General features: G+C 44.1%; 1 protein-coding gene across 1 annotated transcript in view; it reads right to left on the bottom strand.

Annotated features, from left to right (window-relative positions):
- Positions 1 to 4,603, bottom strand: part of LETM2 (leucine zipper and EF-hand containing transmembrane protein 2) — a gene marked incomplete at both ends in the record, with an annotated part of 38,264 nt that extends 33,661 nt beyond the window's left edge. Inside the window, one exon of the mRNA XM_080710584.1 lies at positions 4,557 to 4,603. Within this exon, the coding sequence (XP_080566710.1) occupies positions 4,557 to 4,603 (47 nt within the window). The remainder of the gene's footprint in view (positions 1 to 4,556) is intronic.
- Between the last annotated feature and the right edge of the window lie 13,950 nt (positions 4,604 to 18,553).

The raw sequence follows: 18,553 nt of genomic DNA, 5'->3' as shown, positions 1-18,553 counted from the left end.
ACTCCCAGACCTATTTTTTTTTTTTTTCGAAACAGGATCTTGCTAAGTTGCCGAAAACCTAAGTAGCCGAGGCTGGCTTCGAACCCATGCGATCCTCCTGTCTCAATCTCCCAAGCACGGGGATTACAAGCGTGCGCCACCATGCCCAGCTAAGATTCCCTGTTTAAAAATAAATAATAAAAAAATAGCCGGGCGTGGTGGCACACGCTTGTAATCCTCGAGCTTAGGAGGCGGAGATAGGAGGATCGCGCTGGTTCCGAGCCAGCCTTGCTGGCTTAAGAGACCCCGTTTCCACATAAAAAGTAAAAAAATAGGTCTTGGAGTGTAGCCTGTGGGAGTGTATCCCAGAGGTAGAAGGGCTTCCAGGAACCCCAGTACCACCAAAAAATAAAAATAAAAATAAAAATAATAACAATAACAACAACAACAACAACAACAACAACAATAATAATAATAATAATAATAATAATAATAAATAGGGCTGGTGGTGTAGCTTGGAGGTAGAATGCTCCTGGGTTCCAACCCTAGCACCACCACTAAATAAATAAATAAATAAATAAATAAATAAGTTGGGCATGATGGCGCATGCTTGTAATTCTAGCATTCGGGAGGCTTAAACAGGAGGATTGTGGTTCGCGGCCACCCTCAGCTACTTAGTGAGGCCCTCTGCAACTCAGTGAGACCCTGTTTCAAAATAAAGAATAAGCCTGTGGTGGCGCAGGCTTGTAATATCAGCGCTTGGGAGGCTGAGACAGGAGGATCGCACGGGTTCGAAGCCAGCCTCAGCTACTGAGTGAGGCTCTCTGCGACTTAGTGAGACCCTGTTTTCAAATAAAGTATAAAATAAGTCTGGGAGTATAGCCCGGAGGTAGAAAGCCTCTGGGTTCCAACCCAAGTACAAAAAAAAAAAAAATCTACAAGTAGCCAGACGTGGTGAGACAGGAGGATCACAGATTTGTAGCCAGCCTCAGCTACTTAGTGAGGCTCTCCACAACTTAATGAGACCTTGTTTCAAAATAAAGAATAAACTATAAAAAATAAATAAGGGTGGAGGTGTAGCTTGGAGGTAAAATGTCCCTGAGTTCTACCCCAGCACACACACAAAAAAATCTACTAGTAAACATCTTTCTGACAGGGATTACATTCAATAGTATCATCCCTATCTGTTATCATAAAAAGACTTGTAGCTGGGTGCAATTCATATACATAAAATCCTAATACTTGGAAGGCTGAAACAGGAGAATTGTAGGTTTGAGGCCAGCCTCAGCAACTTAGTGAGACCCTTAGTCATTTAGACAGACTCTGTTTCGAAATAAAAAATAAAAAGGGGTGGGGATGTAGCTTGGAGGTAGAGTGCCCCTGCAATCCTCTTGTATCTGCCTCCCAAATTCTGGGATTACAGGCTACCACACCTGGCTCCAACAGAACGTGCGTGCGTGCGTGTGTGTGTGTGGTGGTCGGGAATGAACCCATGGGCATTTTACCTCTAAGCTATACCCCTGCACTGTTTTATTTTTATTTTGAAACAGGGTCTTGCTAGGTTGGTAAGTCTCATTACTTGCTCAAACTTTCAATTCTCCTGTCTCAGCCTCCCATTACTGGGATTACAGGTGTGTGCCTATAATAGGAGTGGGTTTTTGTTTGTTTGTTTTTGTTTAGTTTGTTTGTTTTGGTCATTCTACCGCCAAACTACACCCCCAGCCCTATTTTTTTATTCTTTATTTTGAAACAGGGTCTCACCGAGTTGTGGAGGGCCTCACTAAGTAGCTGAGGCTGTTCTTGAACCTTGATCCTCCTGTCTCAGCCTTCCAAATGCTGAGATTAAGGCCTGCACCACCACGCCCGGCTAGTATCTTTATTTTTATTTTGTTTTATTCTATTTTATTTTGTGGTACTGAGGGTGGAGTTTTTTTCTATCTCTGGGCTATACTCCCAGACTTATCTTATACTTTATTTGGAAACAGGGTCTCACTAAATTGCTTAGAGCCTCACTGAGTAGTTGAGGCTGGCTTCGAACCTGTGTGATCCTCTGGTCTCAGCCTTCCGAGTGCTGGGATTGCAAGCATGTGCCACCACACCCATCTGACACCCTTTTTAAAAATAATTTTAAAAAGGACTAGGGAGGCCAGGCTTGGTGGCACACACTTGTAATCCCAGCATTCGGGAGGCTGAGACCGGAGGATTGAGGTTCGCAGACAGCCACTTAGTGAGGCTCTCTGCAGTTCAGTGAAACCTGGCTTAAAAAAAAAAAAAAAAAAGGACTAGGGAGGGTCAGGCATGGTAGGCTGAGACAAGGATTACAGGGTTCGAAAACAGCCTCAGCTATTAGTGAGGCCCTTTGCAACTCAGTGATATTGTGTTTAAAAATAATAAAAAAAAAAATAGGAGCCGGACGTTGTGGCACACACTTGTAATCCCAGCACTTGGGAGGCTGAGACAGGCGGATTGCATAGGTTCAAAGGTAGACTCAGCTACTGAGTGAGGCTTTCAGCAACTCAGTGAGACCCTATTTCCAAATAAAATATAAAATAGAGCTGGGCGTGGTGGCACACGCTTGTAATCCCAGCATTCGGGAGGCTGAGACCAGAGGATCACAGTTCACGGACAGCCTCAGCTACTTAGTGAGGCCCTCTGCAATTCAGTGAGACCCTGTTTCAAAATAAAGAATAAAAAATAGGGCAGGAGGTATAGCTCAGAGATCAAATGCCCCTGGGTTCCACCCCCAGACCCACACACACACACACACACAAAAAAAATATATATATAGTAGGTCTGGGAGTGTAGCCCAGAGGTATAGAAAGCGCCTGGGTTCCGTTCCTGGTAACACACACACACACACACACACACAAATAATAATAATAATAATAATAATAATAATAATAATAATAATAATAATAAAAAATAATAATAAACAGGGCTGGAGTGTAACTTGGAGGTAGAATGCTCCTGGGTTCCATCCCCAGTAACACACACACACACACACAATTTTATATATATATAATATATATTTTATATATATTTATATTTTATATATATATTTATATTATATATATTATATATATATATATATTTTTTTTTAAGCTGGGCATGGTGGCACACAATTGTAATCTCAACATTTGGGAGACGGAGACAAAAGAATTGCGTAGTTTCAAAGCCAGCCTCAGCTACCTAGTAAGACCCTTTACAACTCAGTGAGCCTGTGTTTCAAAATAAAGACTAAAAAATAGACCTGGGGGTATCGCTTGGAGGTATTACGCCCCTGGGTTCTATCCCCAGTACTGCGTATATTGCATATATTGAGACAGGTGTCACTGTGTTGCTGTAATTGCCCAGGCTGGCTTTGGACTTGAGATTCTCCTGCTCTGGGCTTTGGCGTAGCTGGGACTACAGACAGAAGTCACAAAGTTGTGTGTGTATGTATGTGTGTTCTGCTGGAGATGGAACCCATGGTCTCCTGCCAAATAACCACTCTAGCATTGAGCTATCTCAGGTCCCCATATTATTATTATTTGTAGGTGGGTAGTACTAGGGATGGAACCCAGGGGCTTTCTACCTCCAAGCTATACCCCCAGCCCTATTTTTTATTCTATTTTGAAACAGGGTCTCACTAAGTTGTGGAGGGCCTCACCAATTAGCTGAAGCAGGCCTCAAACCTGTGATTTTCCTGTCTCAGCCTCCCAAGTACTGGGATTACAAGTGTGCACCACCATGCCCAGCCTCCCCATATTATTTTTTAACCATTCTAAGATAAGAATACTCTTCGAATAACCAAAAGAGAAGGTGCACAATGTGTCTGGTACATAGTAAATTCTCAGTTAATAGCCTTTTGAATAAATAAATGATAACAAACCTTAATGAGATAAGAATATGCCCTTGTTCGTTGCCCATTTTTCTCCCTTTCACATTTTTTTTTGGTGGTACTGGGGGTGGAACCCAAAGCCTCATGTAACATTCATCACTCTAATACCATACATCTTCTATCTATCCTATACTATACACCTACAAAATTACTCAGCCTGAGTTCTAAAGCATACAGAAAATTTTAGGTAATTTTTTTTTTTTTTTTTTTGCAGGTCTGGGGATGGAACCCTTGGGCGGGCATTCGACCTCCAAGCTACAACCCCTGCCCTAGTTTTTTATTCTTTAATTTGAAACAGGGTCTCACCAAGTTGCAGAGGGCCTCACTAAGTAGCTAAGGCTGTCCTCGAACCGAGATCCTCCAGTCTCAGCCTCCCGAATGCTGGGATTACAAGCGTGCGCCACCACACTGGCTTGGTAAACTTAAATACATTAAAATGTTAGCTTCCTAAGAACCAACATAGTCGAAAAGTAAGAAAGTTTTATTCATGTATTAAGCCAATCCTTCTTTATATATAGCCTATCATCTAGAAGAATGAAGCATATATACGTGTGTGTGTGTATGTGTGTATATTGTGTATACATCCTATTCATCTAGAACAATGAAGCATATATATGCGCACACACACACATATGTATATGTATATAGTGTGTATATTGGGTGTATGGAGGAGGGATAGGGGGATTCCAATACTTACCTTGTCCAGACAATAGCTGAGACTGAATTATAACTGTAGAAGGCCATATTTACTTTTGTCTCAACTAATCAACATAGAGACCTAGGCAAAAGAAATTTAGTATTTTAAAAAGGCATCAATTTCTGGGTGTGATGACACACGCTTGTAATCCCTGCTCTTGGGAGGCTGAGACAGGAGGATTGCACAGGTTCGAAGCCAGCCTCAGCTACTCAGTGAGGCTCTTGGCAACTTAGTAAGACCCTGTTTCCAAATAGAATATAAAATAGGTCTGGTGGTATAGCCCAGAAGTAGAAAGCCTCTGGGTTCCACCCCCAATACCACCAAAAGAATAAAAAATAAATAAAAAGGCATCAATTAAAAGATACCAGGATCAAAATGTTTTTAACTACTTCAAGGGTAGAAAATTTGCCTATTCAAGGTACAAAACATCCTTAAAGCATATTTCCAACAACCATAAACAATATTTTCAAGCCTCCTGTGGTGGCATACCCTTGTAATCCCAGTACTTGAGAGGCTGAGACATGACAATCCCAGGTTCAAGGCCAGACTCAGCAGCGCAGGTTGGAGGACAACCTCAGCAAACAGTGAGACTTTCATGAACCTAGTGAGACCTTGTTTCATATGAAAATAAAATAAGAGCCAGGCGTGGTGGCCCAAGCTTGTAATCCCAATGCTTGGGAGGCTGAGACAGGAGGATCACACAGGTTTGAAGCCAGCCTCAGCTACTGAGTGAGGCTCTCAGCAACTTAGTGAGACCCTGTTTCCAAAGAAAGTATAAAATATGTCTGGGAGTATAGCCCAGAGGGAGAAAGCCCCTGGGTTCTACCTGTAATAAAATAAATAAAATAGGGCTGGGGATGTAGCTGAGGTAGAATGCCCCTAGGTTTAATCCCTAGGGACACACACACACACACACACACACACACACACACACAGAATAAAAATTAAGGCTCGAGATATAGCTCAGAGTTAGAATGTCCACAAGAACAAACAAAGCAACAACAAAAATAAGCAATATTTTCTTAGCTCTGGATTTGAGAATGGTACTTTGATACCCAACACACAAAAATGATTTATGATAATGCTTAATGAATATGATGTAGCTTTCAAAGTCATTTTTATTTCTGGACAGTAGTGTCTAGGATATAACTAGAATGGTTGCCAAGGTATTTTTTGTTTTGGTGGCACTGGGGATTGAACCAGGGCTGTTTTATCTCTGGGCTACGTCCTCAGTCCTATTTTATTTTGAAACAGGGCCTTGCTAATTTACTGAGATTGGCCTTGAATTTGTGATCCTCCCTGCTTCAGCTTCCTAAGTACTAGACTTAGAGGCGTGAATCAACACTCCCAGCTTTCTTTGCCAAGTATTTAAAAAAGAAAGCCACCCTGTTTGTAGTCTAAAAATACTGGTATGTATCTTAGATTTCTTTTTATTTTTTTTTATTTTTTATTTTTATTTATTTATTTTTTTTTTTTTTTTTTTTGGTACTGGGGATGGAACCCAGGGGCCTTCTACCTCCGGGCTACACTCCCAGACCCATTTATATTTTTATTTGGAAACAGGGTCTCTTAAACCAGCTGAGGCTGGCTTCGAACCTGCTCGATCCTCCTGTCTCAGCCTCCCAAGCGTGGGGATTACAAGCGTGCGCCACCACGCCCAGCTTAGATTTGTTTTCATTTAACTTTTTCCCTATGTGGCCAAGCAACCCCAGAGCCAAAAGTCTGAAGGAACCTCCTAATCTCATTTGTGTCACAGAGAAGAAACGTGGCATCTACTATCATTCATTCAACCGCAAGGAACAGGATTTCCTGAAGCTTGCATCTCATACCCTCACCTCTGCTTTCCTGCCACTGGGCTTAGAGAAATACCAGGATCTCTCCGGAGTGGAAACCTCAGTCACAGAGCTGACACTGAGCAGGGCTCGCACCTCTGAACCCAGCTCAGGGGCGGAGGTGCTAGGCTGGAGGAGCCGGACCTGCGGAGGGAGGCGGTTACCACCTCGGCCCGCGGGAGCCCGGACGCAGACTGGGGTTGGCCCGTTGCCATTTTTGCGCGGCTCCTCGCCCTGGACTCCTAAGGTTATCTGTCTCTGGCACATCACCATCCAGGCGCAAAACTCAGCCTGCGGCTTCGGTGCACACAGCATGTGGGTGGACTTTTGATGGGGTTGCGGGATTTTATTTTATTTTGCGGCTCTGGGGATGGAACCTAGGGACATTTGACCTCCGAGGTACACCCCCTGCCCTATTTTTTATTCTTTATTTTGAAACAGGGTCTCACTAAGTTGCGGAGGGCCTAAGTAGCTGAGGCTGTCCGCGAACCGCGATCCTCCGGTCTCAGCCTCCCGAATGCAGGTATTACAAGCGTGCGCCACCACGCCCGGCTTGTTTTATTTTTTTTATGTGGGTTGGGGCGGGCACGGGAACGATGACCCTGGTTGGTGATCCGGGTTTTCTAAAATGAAGAAGAGGCGGAGGGCTCAGGGCACCGACTAGAAACTCAGAGGTGAGGCGCTGGAGGAGAGGGGAATGGAGGCTGGCCTCCAAAGTTTGGGAGGTCCGGAGGGGATGAAGTCTCACACTAAGGAGGGCGCGGTGGAAGCCCCAGAGAAAACTGGGCGCGGATGGGAGAGCGGGACGCCGAGGGAGCCGGCTACCCAGAACTCGCCGAACTCGGCCGCCCACCCCTACCTCCGCCGCCCGCTCGCAGGAACCGCCGCCTCGGTCCTCCCGGAGGCCCCCGACTCCTCGGGACCCGGCGCGGGAAGGGCCCGAGCGCGCTCGCGCCCCACCTCCTCCCGCTGCGTGATGACGTCACGGAGTGACGCCACCACCGGCCAATTAGCTCTCAACTCTAGACAGGGTGGGCGTCTTTAATTGTGGCTGGCCGGGAGACGACCTTGTCTCCTTTGCACCAGCGAAGTGACGATTAGTGTCCGTGCCAGAGGATTCAAGACTGGCGCTTTTTGCCTATCCACATCCCGTTGTCTGTGGCCAACCCTGGGAAATTCTTTGAATGAAGGCTGGGTGGAAGAGACTCGCACCTTCGTAATGTCTGATCATCGCCATGGTAACCATCTTGGAATCCGTAATGACAGCACTTTCATGTAGTCGCCCTCTGCCCCCTTCAACTACGAAACCGACTAGGGGGACCCAACTTGGAAAGGAGGTTGAGCGATGACAGAAATAGCGGGAATTGGAAGGAAAACATCCCTCTCCCTTCTCCAGGGCCCAAGGCTGATCTCTTCCTATGGAAATCTGAATTCCACTAGAGAAATTTGCTGCAAGGCGTGGTGGCGCACGTTTATAATCCCAGTACTTGGGAGGTTGAGAAAGAGGATCACAGGTTCGTGGTCAGCCTAGGCAACTTACTGAGGCCATCTGCAACTTTGTGAGGCGCTGTTTAAAAATAAAATAATAAAGTAGGGCTGGAGGTATAGCTCAAAGTAAAATGCCCCTGGGTTGTTCCATCCCCAGTAAAACACACACATGGATAAAAAAGAAATTTGTTTTATAAATGTTCTTTTATTTATTTTTATTTATTTATTTTTTGCAGGTCTGGGGATGGAACCCAGAGGCATTCGACCTCCTAGATACACTCCTGCCCTATATTTTATTCTTTATTTTGAAACGGTCTCACAGAGTTGCAGAGGGCCTCACTAAGTAGCTGAGGCTATCTGCAAACCACAATTCTCGGTCTCAGCCTCCTGAATGCTGGGATTACAAGTGTGTGCCACTAAGCCCAGCTCACACAAAAAATTTTTTTAAATGTTGAGATTTCTATACAAACTTTATCATGAGCAACATCTTTATAAAAGAACATTTATTAGCTGGGCATGGTGGCACAGGCTTGTAATCCCAGCATTTGGGAGGCTGAGACCAAAGGGATCACGGTTCGTGGATGGCCTCAGCTACTTAGTGAGACCCTCCACGACTCAGTCAGACCCTGTTTCAAAATAAATAATAAAAAATAGGGCAGGGGGTGTAGCTCGGAGGTCAAATGCCTCTGGCTTCCATCCCCAGACCCGCAAAAAATAAATAAATAAAATAAATGTTTGTGTGTGTGTGGTACTTGGGATGGAACCCAGGGCTATTTTACCTCTGAGCCACACCCCCAGAACTATTTTATTCTTATTTTGAAATAGGGTCTCATAAGATGCAGAGGGCCTCACAGATTGCTGAGGCTTGCCTCAAACCTGTGACTCTCTGGTCTCAGTCTCCCAAGTACTGGGATTACAAGTGCGAACAGCTAATCCCAGTACTTGGGAGGCTGAGACAGGAGGATCACACAGGTTTGAGCCAGCCTCAGCTACTTAGTGAGGCTCTCAGCAATTTAGTGAGACTCTATTACCAAATAAAAATATAAAAAAGGTCTGAGAGTATAGCCTGGAGGTAGAAAGCCCTTCGGTTTCATTCCCAGTAACACACACACACACACACACACACACACACACACACACACAAACACATACACACACACAGTAACCAAGTACTGGGATTACAAGCGTGCGCCACCACACCCAGCTTGAAATCTCAATATTTAAAATGTCTAGAGCCGCAGGGCGTGGTGGCACACGCTTGTAATCCCTGTGTTTGGGAGGCTGAGACAGGATGATCGCACAGGTTCGAAGCCAGCCTCAGCTATTTAGTGAGGCTTTCAGCAATTTAGTGAAACCCTGTTTCCAAATAAAATATAAAAAAGGTCTGGAAGTATAGCCTGGAGGTAGAAAGCCTCTGGGTTCCACCCCCAGTACCACCAAAAAGAAAAATAAATAAAATAAAATGTCTAGAGTCGGGCATGGTGGCGCACGCTTGTAATCCCAGCATTTGGGAGGCTGAGACGGGAGGATTGTGGTTCACAGACAGCCTCAGCTACTAAGTGAGGCCCTCAGCAAGACCCTGTTTCAAAATAAAGAATAAAAAATTGGGCAGGGGGTGTAGCTCAGAGGGCGAATGCCCCTGGGTTCCATCCCCAGGCCTGCAAAAATAAATAAATAAAATAAAATGTCTATATTATTGGGAAGCCGGGCGTGGTATCAGACAATTGTAATCCCAGCATTTTGAGAGGCTGAGACAGGAGGATCCCAGTTCACCGACAGCCTCAGCTACTTAGTGAGGTCCTTTGCTACTCAATGAGACCCTGTTTCAAAATAAAGAAAAAAAAAAGCTGGGGGGTGGAGCTTAGAGGTAAAATACCCCTGGGTTCCATTCCCAATACCACACACACACAAAAAAAAAAGGATAAAAAATAGGGCTTGGGATGTAACTTGGAGGAAGGATGTCCCTGGGTTTCATCCCCAGTACCGAAAAAAAAAAAAAAAAAAAAAATATATATATATATATATATATATATATATATATATATATATATATATACACACACACACTATTGGGAGGCTGAGACAGAAGGGTCACGGTTGGCAGACAGCCTCAGCTATTTTTTTTTAAATTCTTTTAAATTTGAAGCAGGGTCTCACTGAGTTGTGGAGGGCCTCATTAAGTAGCTGAGGCTGTCCCTGAACCGCGAGCCTCCTGTCTCACTGTAGTTTCTAGAATGAGAACTGAGCAGACCTGAGAAAGCAATGTTGTTCTCTAGCCATCTCTTCCTCTCCATTTTATCTGGCTTTTCTTTTAAAGGGAAACAAAAATTTTAATCGTTCTACTCTAACATTAGACAGCAAGGAATTTTAGTGTTTCTTTCAAAAAGAACATTTCTCTTCACATGTGAACAGACTACAGATTTTATTCATATGGGCAGCATGTTTGTAAGAATGAAAGATGATGGGTATTAAATTGCAGGAAGAAATGCAGGCCACTTTTAATCAGCAACGCATTTTCAGCTAACTGAATTGATCAACTGTGTTAAATAGGCAAAACTTTTTTTTTTTTTTTTTTTTTTCTGTACCGGGGATGGAACCCAGGGGCATTCTACCTCCGAGCTACACTCCCACTCCTATTCTTTATTCTTTATTTTGAAACAGGGTCTCACTGAGTTGCAAAGGGCCTCATTAAGTATTACCTAAGGCTGTCTGCGAACCGCGATCCTCCCATCTCAGCCTCCCAAAAACTGAGATTACAAACCTGCACCACCACACCCGACTGGCAAAAATTTTCAGTTTGGCCACTAGAGGTCCCTTTGTGCATATTCGATGACCAACCTTCTACATAAACATTTTGCTACCAGTTCTGTTTACTAGAATTAAAATCTACAAAGTTTTCTCCTCTTTACTTTTCCCTCTCTAGAAATTCCTGATAGTAAAATCTGAATTTTAAAAGCTAGACATAGCTGGACATGGTGGCGCACGTTTGTAATCCCCGCGCTTGGGAGGCGGAAACGGGAGGATCGCGCAGGTTCGAAGCCAGCAGCACTGGTTTAAGAGACCCTGTTTCCAAATAAAAATATAAAAATAGGTCTGGGAGTGTAGTCCGGAGGTAGAAGGGCTTCCAGGAACCTCACTACCACCAAGACAAGAAAAATAGATTGACATAATTTTCTTTCTTTTTTTGTGTGTGTGCGGGTCTGGGGATAGAACCCAGGGGCACTTGATCTCCGAGCTACACCCCCTGCCCTATTTTTATTCTTTATTTTGAAACAGGGTCTTACTAAGTTGCAGAGGGCCTCACTAAATACCTGAGGCAGTCCGCAAACTGCGATCCTCGGGTCTCAGCCTACCAAATGCTAAATTGCAAGCGTGCACTACCACACTCGGCTCCATAATTTTCATACTTATATAATAAATTACTGCTTTACTACATATGTATACATTATGGAAAATATCATAAGGATACAAAAATATTTCTCTCAGTTCACTAGGGAACATTTATACCAGAATAAAAATCTATAAATTATATACATGTTTATATAATACATTTATACATAGATAATATCTATATAATATGTAATATATAATATAATTTTTGGTGGTACTGGGGGTGGAACCCAGAGGCTTTCTACTTCCGGGCAATACTCCCAAACCTATTTTATATTTTATTTAGAAACAGGGTCTCACTACGTTGCTGAGAGCCTTATGAAGTAGCTGAGGCTGGCTTTGAACCTGTGCGATCCTCCTAACTCAGCCTCCCAAGCACTGAGATTTAGAAGCCTGCACCACCACACCCAGCCACGCCGGACTCTTTTATTTATTTATTTATTTATTTTCAGTACTGGGGGTTGAACCCAAGGGCATTCTACCTCCTAGCTACACCCCAGCCCTATTTTTTATTCTTTTTTTTTTTTTTTTTTTTTTTGCGGGTATGAAGATGGAACCTAGGGCATTTGAACTCCGTGCTACAGCCCCTGCCCTATTTTTTATTCTTTATTTTGAAACAGGGTCTCACTAAGTTGCAGAGTGTACCAGTATTGGGAATGGCCTAGGAAGATTTGAGAAAGCTATGATTATTAATATATTTCAAAAATTGGGTGAGTGGCAAATCTGTGCAAGGACTTGGTTTCTGCCTAAAAGCAGGCAACTATTCCAATGTAAATTAACATAGCTAAAAGTAATTAACAAGTCACCGGGCGTGGTGGCGCACGCTTGTAATCCCCGCGCTTGGGAGGCTGAGACAGGAGGATCACGCAGGTTCAAAGCCAGCCTCAGCTACTTAATGAGGCTCTCAGCAACTGAGTGAGACCCTGTTTCCAAATAAAAATAGAAAATAGGTCTGGGAGTATAGCCCAGAGGAAGAAGGCCTCTGGGTTCCACCCCCAGAACCACCAAAAAAAAAAAATTAATAAGTCAATAGGAGAGGAGAATTTGGCCTTTCTCTATCTAAAGACAGATCTACCATTCTTTATTTTGAAACAGGGTCTCTCTCACTGAGTTGCAAAGAGCCTCACTAAGTAGTAGCTGAGGCTGTCCGCGAACCACAATCCTCCTGTCTCAGCCTCTCAAATGCTCGGATTACAAACGCGTGCTGCCATGCCCGGCTTCTCTTTTATTTTTTTAAAACAGGGTCTCACTAAGTAGCTGAGGCTGTCCTCAAACCAAGATCCTCCCATCTCAGCCTCCCAAATGCTGGCATTACAATGGGCAGCCGTGTGTGGTGATGCACGCTGGTAATCCCAGCATTCGGGAGGCTGAGACCAGAGAATCTTGATTCGCAGACAGCCTCAGCAACTTAGTGAGGCCCTCTGCAATTCCGTGAGACCCGGTTTCAAAATAAAGAATAAAAAATAGGGCAGGGGGTGTAGCTTGGAGGTAGAATGCTCCTGGGTTCTATCCCCAGTACCGTAAAAAAAAACCAAACAAACAAAAACAAAAAAACCCTAGATACTGAAAATGTCACTATTTTAGTGCTCATTTCCCTAAGTATGGCTCCAGATCATATGTATATTTGGTACTGGAGATTTAATCCAGAGGCATTTTACCTCCATGCTACGTCCCCAGTTTTGTTTTGTTTTGTTTTGTTTTGTAGTACTGAGGATTGAATTCAGGGATATTCTACCTCTGAGGAACACCCCAACTCCTATTTTTTATTTTATTTTATGATTTTATTTATTTATTTATTTATTTATTTTTGCAGGTCTGGGGATGGAATCCAGGGGCATTCAACCTCTGAGCTACACTCCCTGCCCTATTTTTTTATTTTTTATTTTGAAACCAGGTCTCACTGAGTTGCAGAAGGCCTCACTTAGTAGCTGAGGCTGTTCGCGAACCACGATCCTCCGGTCTCAGCCTCCCAAATGCTGAGATTACAAGCATAAACCCGCCACCAGCCCGGCTCTATTTTTTATTTTAAACTAGTCCTCACTAAGTTGCTGGGTCTGGCCTTCCAAGTACTGGGAATTACAGGTGTGTACCACCACACCTGACCTAGCATATGTGTGTGGGGGGGCACTAGGGATTGAACCCAGAGACATTCTATCTCTGAGCTACACCCCCATTCCTAATTTTTTAATTTGGAAATAGGTTCTTGCTAGGTTGATGAGAGTCTTACTACGTGTTGAGGTTGTCTTCAAACCTGTGATACTCCTGTCTCAGCCTCCCAAGTATTGGGATTACTGGCATGTGCCACCATGCCCGGTTCAGCCTTTTATTTTCAAATGGTCTGGATAAATTGGTGAAGCTGGCCTCAAATCTGTGATCCTCTTGTTTCAGCCTCCCAAGAACTGGGATTATAGGTGTGAATCATTGCACCTGGCTTCCAGATCAAATATTAACTGTATTTTCTAATGTTTCTCAGGAAGACACTATGTTTGTTTTTTGTTTTGTTGTTTTGTTTTGTTTTTGGTGTACTGGGGGTGGAACCCAGGGGCTTTTCTACCTCCGGGCTATACTCCCAGACCTATTTTATACTTTATTTGGAAACAGGGTCTCACTAAGTTGCTGAGAGCCTCACTAAGTAGCTGAGACTGGCTTCAAACGTGTGTGATCCTCCTGTCTCAGCCTCCCAAGTGCAGGGATTACAGGTGTGCACCACCACGCCCGGCTTTCAGGGAGACACTATGTATGTATCTATGCCATATCATTTCTCTTTCTCTCTTTCTTTCTTTCTTTCTTTCTTCCTTTCTTTCTTTCTTCTTTCTTGTACTGTGGATGGAACTCAGAAGCATTCTACCTCCAAGCTACACCTCCAGGCCCTATTTTTTAGTATTTATTTATCTATTTCAGGTCTGGGGATGGAACCCAGCAACATTCAACCTCCAAGCTACACCCTCTGCCCTACTTTTTATTCTTTATTTTGAAACCGGGTCCAAGGTGCTGAGGGCCTAAGTAGCTGAGACTGTCCATCCACAAACCACAATCCTCCGGTCTCAGCCTCCCAAATGCTGGGATTACAAGCGTGCACTAGCACGCCCAGTTTAGTCTTTGTTTTAAAACAGGGTCTCACTGAGTTGCAAAGGGCCTAAGTAGTAGCTGAGGCTGTTCGCAAACCCAGATCCTTCCTGTCTCAGCCTCCCAAATGTTGGGATTACAAGTGTGTGCCACCACGCCCGACTTGTCATATAATTTCAATCTTAAACTTTTTTATTTTTGATGGTATGGGGGGGTGAAACCCAGAGGCTTTCTACTTCCGGGCTATACTCCCAGACTTATATTTTATTTGGAAACAGGGTCTCACTAAGTTGCTGAGAGCTTCACTAAGTAGCTGAGGCTGGCTTCGAACCTGTGCGATCCTCCTGTCTCAGCCTCCGAAGTACTGGGATTACAAGCCTGTGCCACCACGCCTGGCTCAATCTTAAACTTTTGTTGTCTGCATAGCTATAAGGCTTCAAATACACTGGGACAATTTACCAGATTCTTCTCAAGGGGAAAATCCAGGTACCAAGTTAAGGTAAGTTTATCAACAAATCAAGAAGGGTACAGGAGAGTGGAAAAAGGACGGAGGTAGAAAATACCATAGGAAAAAAACCAAGACTTTAACCCCTCTTTCCAGGAGACAGACTGAAACAAGGCTCAGGTGGCCTCCTTGGTCATCTCTTTTTGTTTGATTTTTTTCCAGGTCTGGAAATGGAACCCAGGGACATTCGACCTCCAAGCTACACCACCTGCCTATTTTTTTTTTTTTTTTAAACAGGGTCTCACTGAGTTGTAGAGGGCCTCACTAAGTAGCTGAGGTCGTCCGCGTACTGTGATCCTCCAGTCTCAGCCTCCGGAATGCTGGGATTGCAAGCGTGCACCACCACACTTGGCTCCTTGGTCATCTGTTTTAAAAAGATGTTATTTATAGTAAATAATGTGTCTTTATTAATGTGTGTGTGTGTGTGTGTGTATGTGTGTGTGTGTGTGTGTGTGTGTGTGTGTTGTACTGGGAATTGAACTCTAGGGCATTCTATTTCTGAGCTACGTCCCCAGCCCTATTTTTTTTTTTTTTTTTTTTTGTGATACTGGGGGTAGAACCCAGGGGGCTGAATCTGTGATACTTCTATCTCAGCCTCCCAAGTACTGAGATTCAAGCGTGCACCACCATGACTGCCTTGACTTAACTTTTGGCACTACACAAAGCAAAGGCTTAAAAATAATTAAAAAACCAGGCGTGTGCCGGGCGTGGTGGCACACGCTTGTAATCCCTGCGCTTGGGAGGCTGAGACAGGAGGATCGCACAGGTTCAAAGCCAGCCTACACTAATTAGTGAGGCTTTCAACAACTTAGTGAGACCCTGTTTCCAAATAAAATATGAGTCTGGGAGTATAGCCCAGAAGTAGAAAGCCTCTGGGTTCCACCCCCAGTACCACCAAAAATAAAGAAATAAATAAAATAAAAAACCAGCGGTGTTTGGCATGGTGGCCCATGTTTGTAATCCCAGTATTTGAAAGGCTGAGACAGGAGGATCGCAGGTTCGCTGCCAGCCTCAGTAACCTGTGAGGCCCTCCACAACTTACTGTAGCTCAAAGTTTGAATGCCTTATGTTCAATCCCCAGTATCATGATAAATAAACAGAGAAAGAAAGAAAAAAAGAGCCAGCGTGATGGCACACGCTTGTAATCCCAGCGTTCAGGACGCGAAGCAAGGGACCACTGTCCACTGACAGCCTCAGCTACTTGGTGAGACCCTTTGCAGCTCTGTGAAACCCTGTTTCAAAAAATAAAAAGACTAAAAAATAGGACTGGTGCAATGCTCCTGGTTTCCATCCCCAGTACCAAAACAAAACAAAACAAAACAAAAAACAGAAAGAAAAAAGAAAAAAAGAAAGAATAAAAAATCCAGGGGTGTGGTACCACACTACTGTCTTTAGTACCAGTTGGTTGGGAGATTTAGGCAGGAAGATCAAATGAGCCCAAGTGTGCCAGGTCAGCCTGGGCAACATAACTTGACTCCTTTTCAGAACCAATAAATCAAATAAAAATACGGTTTAAGCCGGGAGTGTTGGTACACGCTTGTAATCCCAGCATTGTGGGGGAGGGGCTGAGACAGGGGTATCGTGGTTCGTGAACAGCCTTGGCTACTTAGTGAGACCCTTTGCAACTCAGTGAAACCCGGTTTCAAAATAGATGCCAGGTGAGCCGGGCGTGGTGGCGCACGCTTGTAATCCCAGCATTCGGGAGGCTGAGACCCGAACATCGCGTTTCGTGGACAGCCTCAGCTACTTAGTGAGGCCCTCTGCAACTCAGTGAGACCCAGTTTCAAAATAAAGAATAAAAAATAGGGCAGGAGGTGTAGCTCGGAGGTCGAATGCCCCTGGATTCCACCCCCAGATCCGCAAAAAAAAAAAAAAAAAAAAAAAAAAAAAAGATGCTGGGTGTGGTGTGGCACTCTTGTAATCCCCGCGCTTGGGAGGCAGGAGGATCGCGCAGGTTTGAAGCCAACCTCGCTGACTTAAGAGACCCTGTTTCCAAGTAAAAAAGTATAAAAATAGGTCTGGGAGTGTAGCCCCGGGGTTTTTCAGGAACCCCAGTACCACACACACACACACACACACACACACACACACACACACACACACACTAAATAATAGGGCTGGGAGTGTAGCTCGGAGTAGAATGCCCCTGGGATCCATCCCTAGTATTACAAAATAAATAAATAAATAAAATTAGCCGGGCGTGGTGGCGCACGCTTGTAATCCCCGCGCTTGGGAGGCAGAGACAGGAGGATCGCGCAGGTTTGAAGCCAGCAGCGCGCGTTGGCTTAGGAGACCCTGTTTCCAAATAAAAATGTAAAAATAGGTCTGGGAGTGTAGCCCGGAGGTCTAAGGGCTCCAGGAACCCCAGTACCACCACCAAAAATAAATAAATAAATAAATAAATAAATAAAATTAGGGTTTAATAGTAATGGGAACTCTTAATTCTCAGTATCATTCTTTTTTTTTTTTTTTTTTTTTTTTTTTTGCGGGTCTGGGCATTCTACCTCCGAGCTACATCCCCTGCCCTATTTTTTATTCTTATTTATTTATTTATTGGCGGTACTGGGGGTGGACCCAAGGGCTTTCTACCTCCGGGCTATACTCCCAAGCCTGTTTTATATTTTATTTGGAAACAGGGTCTAATTTGCTGAGAGCCTCACTAAGTAGCCAAGGCTGGCTTCGAATGTGTGCGATCCTCCTGTCCCAGCCTTCCAAGCACAGGGATTACAAGCCTGTGCCACCACGCCCGACTTATTCTTTATTTTGAAACAAGGTCTCTCACTAAATTGTGGAGGGCCTAATTAGCTGAGGCTGTCTGCGAACCGTGATCCTCCCGTTTTAGCCTCCCGAATGCTGGGATTACAAGCGTGCAACACCACACCCGGTTTTCATCCTTTGTATTAACAGTGCTGTTCTTATATTTTTATTTTATATTTTATTTTGGTGTTATTATTTTTATTTTATTTATCCCAAGGCATTTCAAGGGCATGCTAGGCAAACAACTCTACCACTGAGCTACACCTGCAGCCCTAACAGGGTTATATTAACAAACGAATACATAATTAGGTCCCATTAAAATAATTGATCTGCAAGAATCTTCTAACTTAAAGATATAAGATAGTGTGGTGGTGCACACTTGTAATCCTAGTAGTTGGTAGGCTGAGACAGGAGGATCAAAGGTTCGAGGACAACCTCAGCAAGTAGTGAGACTCATTAATTTAGCAAGATCCTGTTTCCAAATAAAGTTGAAGCCGGGCGTGGTGGCGCAGGCTTGTAATCCCCGCGCTTGGGAGGCAGAGACAGGAGGATCACGCTGGGTCAAAGCCAGCTTCTCTGGCTTAAGAGAACCTGTTTCCAAATAAAAATATAAAAAATAGGTCTGGGAGTGTAGCCCGGAGGTAGAAGGGTTTCCAGGAACCCCAGTACCATCAAAAAAAAAGAAATAAGGTTGGTAAAGTTGGTCTGGGGATGTAGCTCCTAGATAGAATGCCTCTAGGTTCAATTCCTAGTAACACACAGAAACACACACACACACACACACACACACACACACACACACACACACGATACAAGGTATTTCTTGTAATGGTACCAAATAGACGCAGTTCTCTAATGTCTACCAAGAGTCTGGCCATGATGTGGCCAATTCTCAGAATAGAGAGCAGAGTACTTTCGGTTTCCCCATCGGATTGCTGCCTGCGTTTCCTTTGTACGTT

The sequence above is a fragment of the Muscardinus avellanarius genome (assembly GCF_963383645.1).
Source record: "Muscardinus avellanarius genome assembly, chromosome: 14".
NCBI lineage: Eukaryota > Metazoa > Chordata > Mammalia > Rodentia > Gliridae > Muscardinus > Muscardinus avellanarius.
Note: the sequence above shows the minus strand (reverse complement) of the source record. Positions and strands in the feature narration are given on the sequence as shown.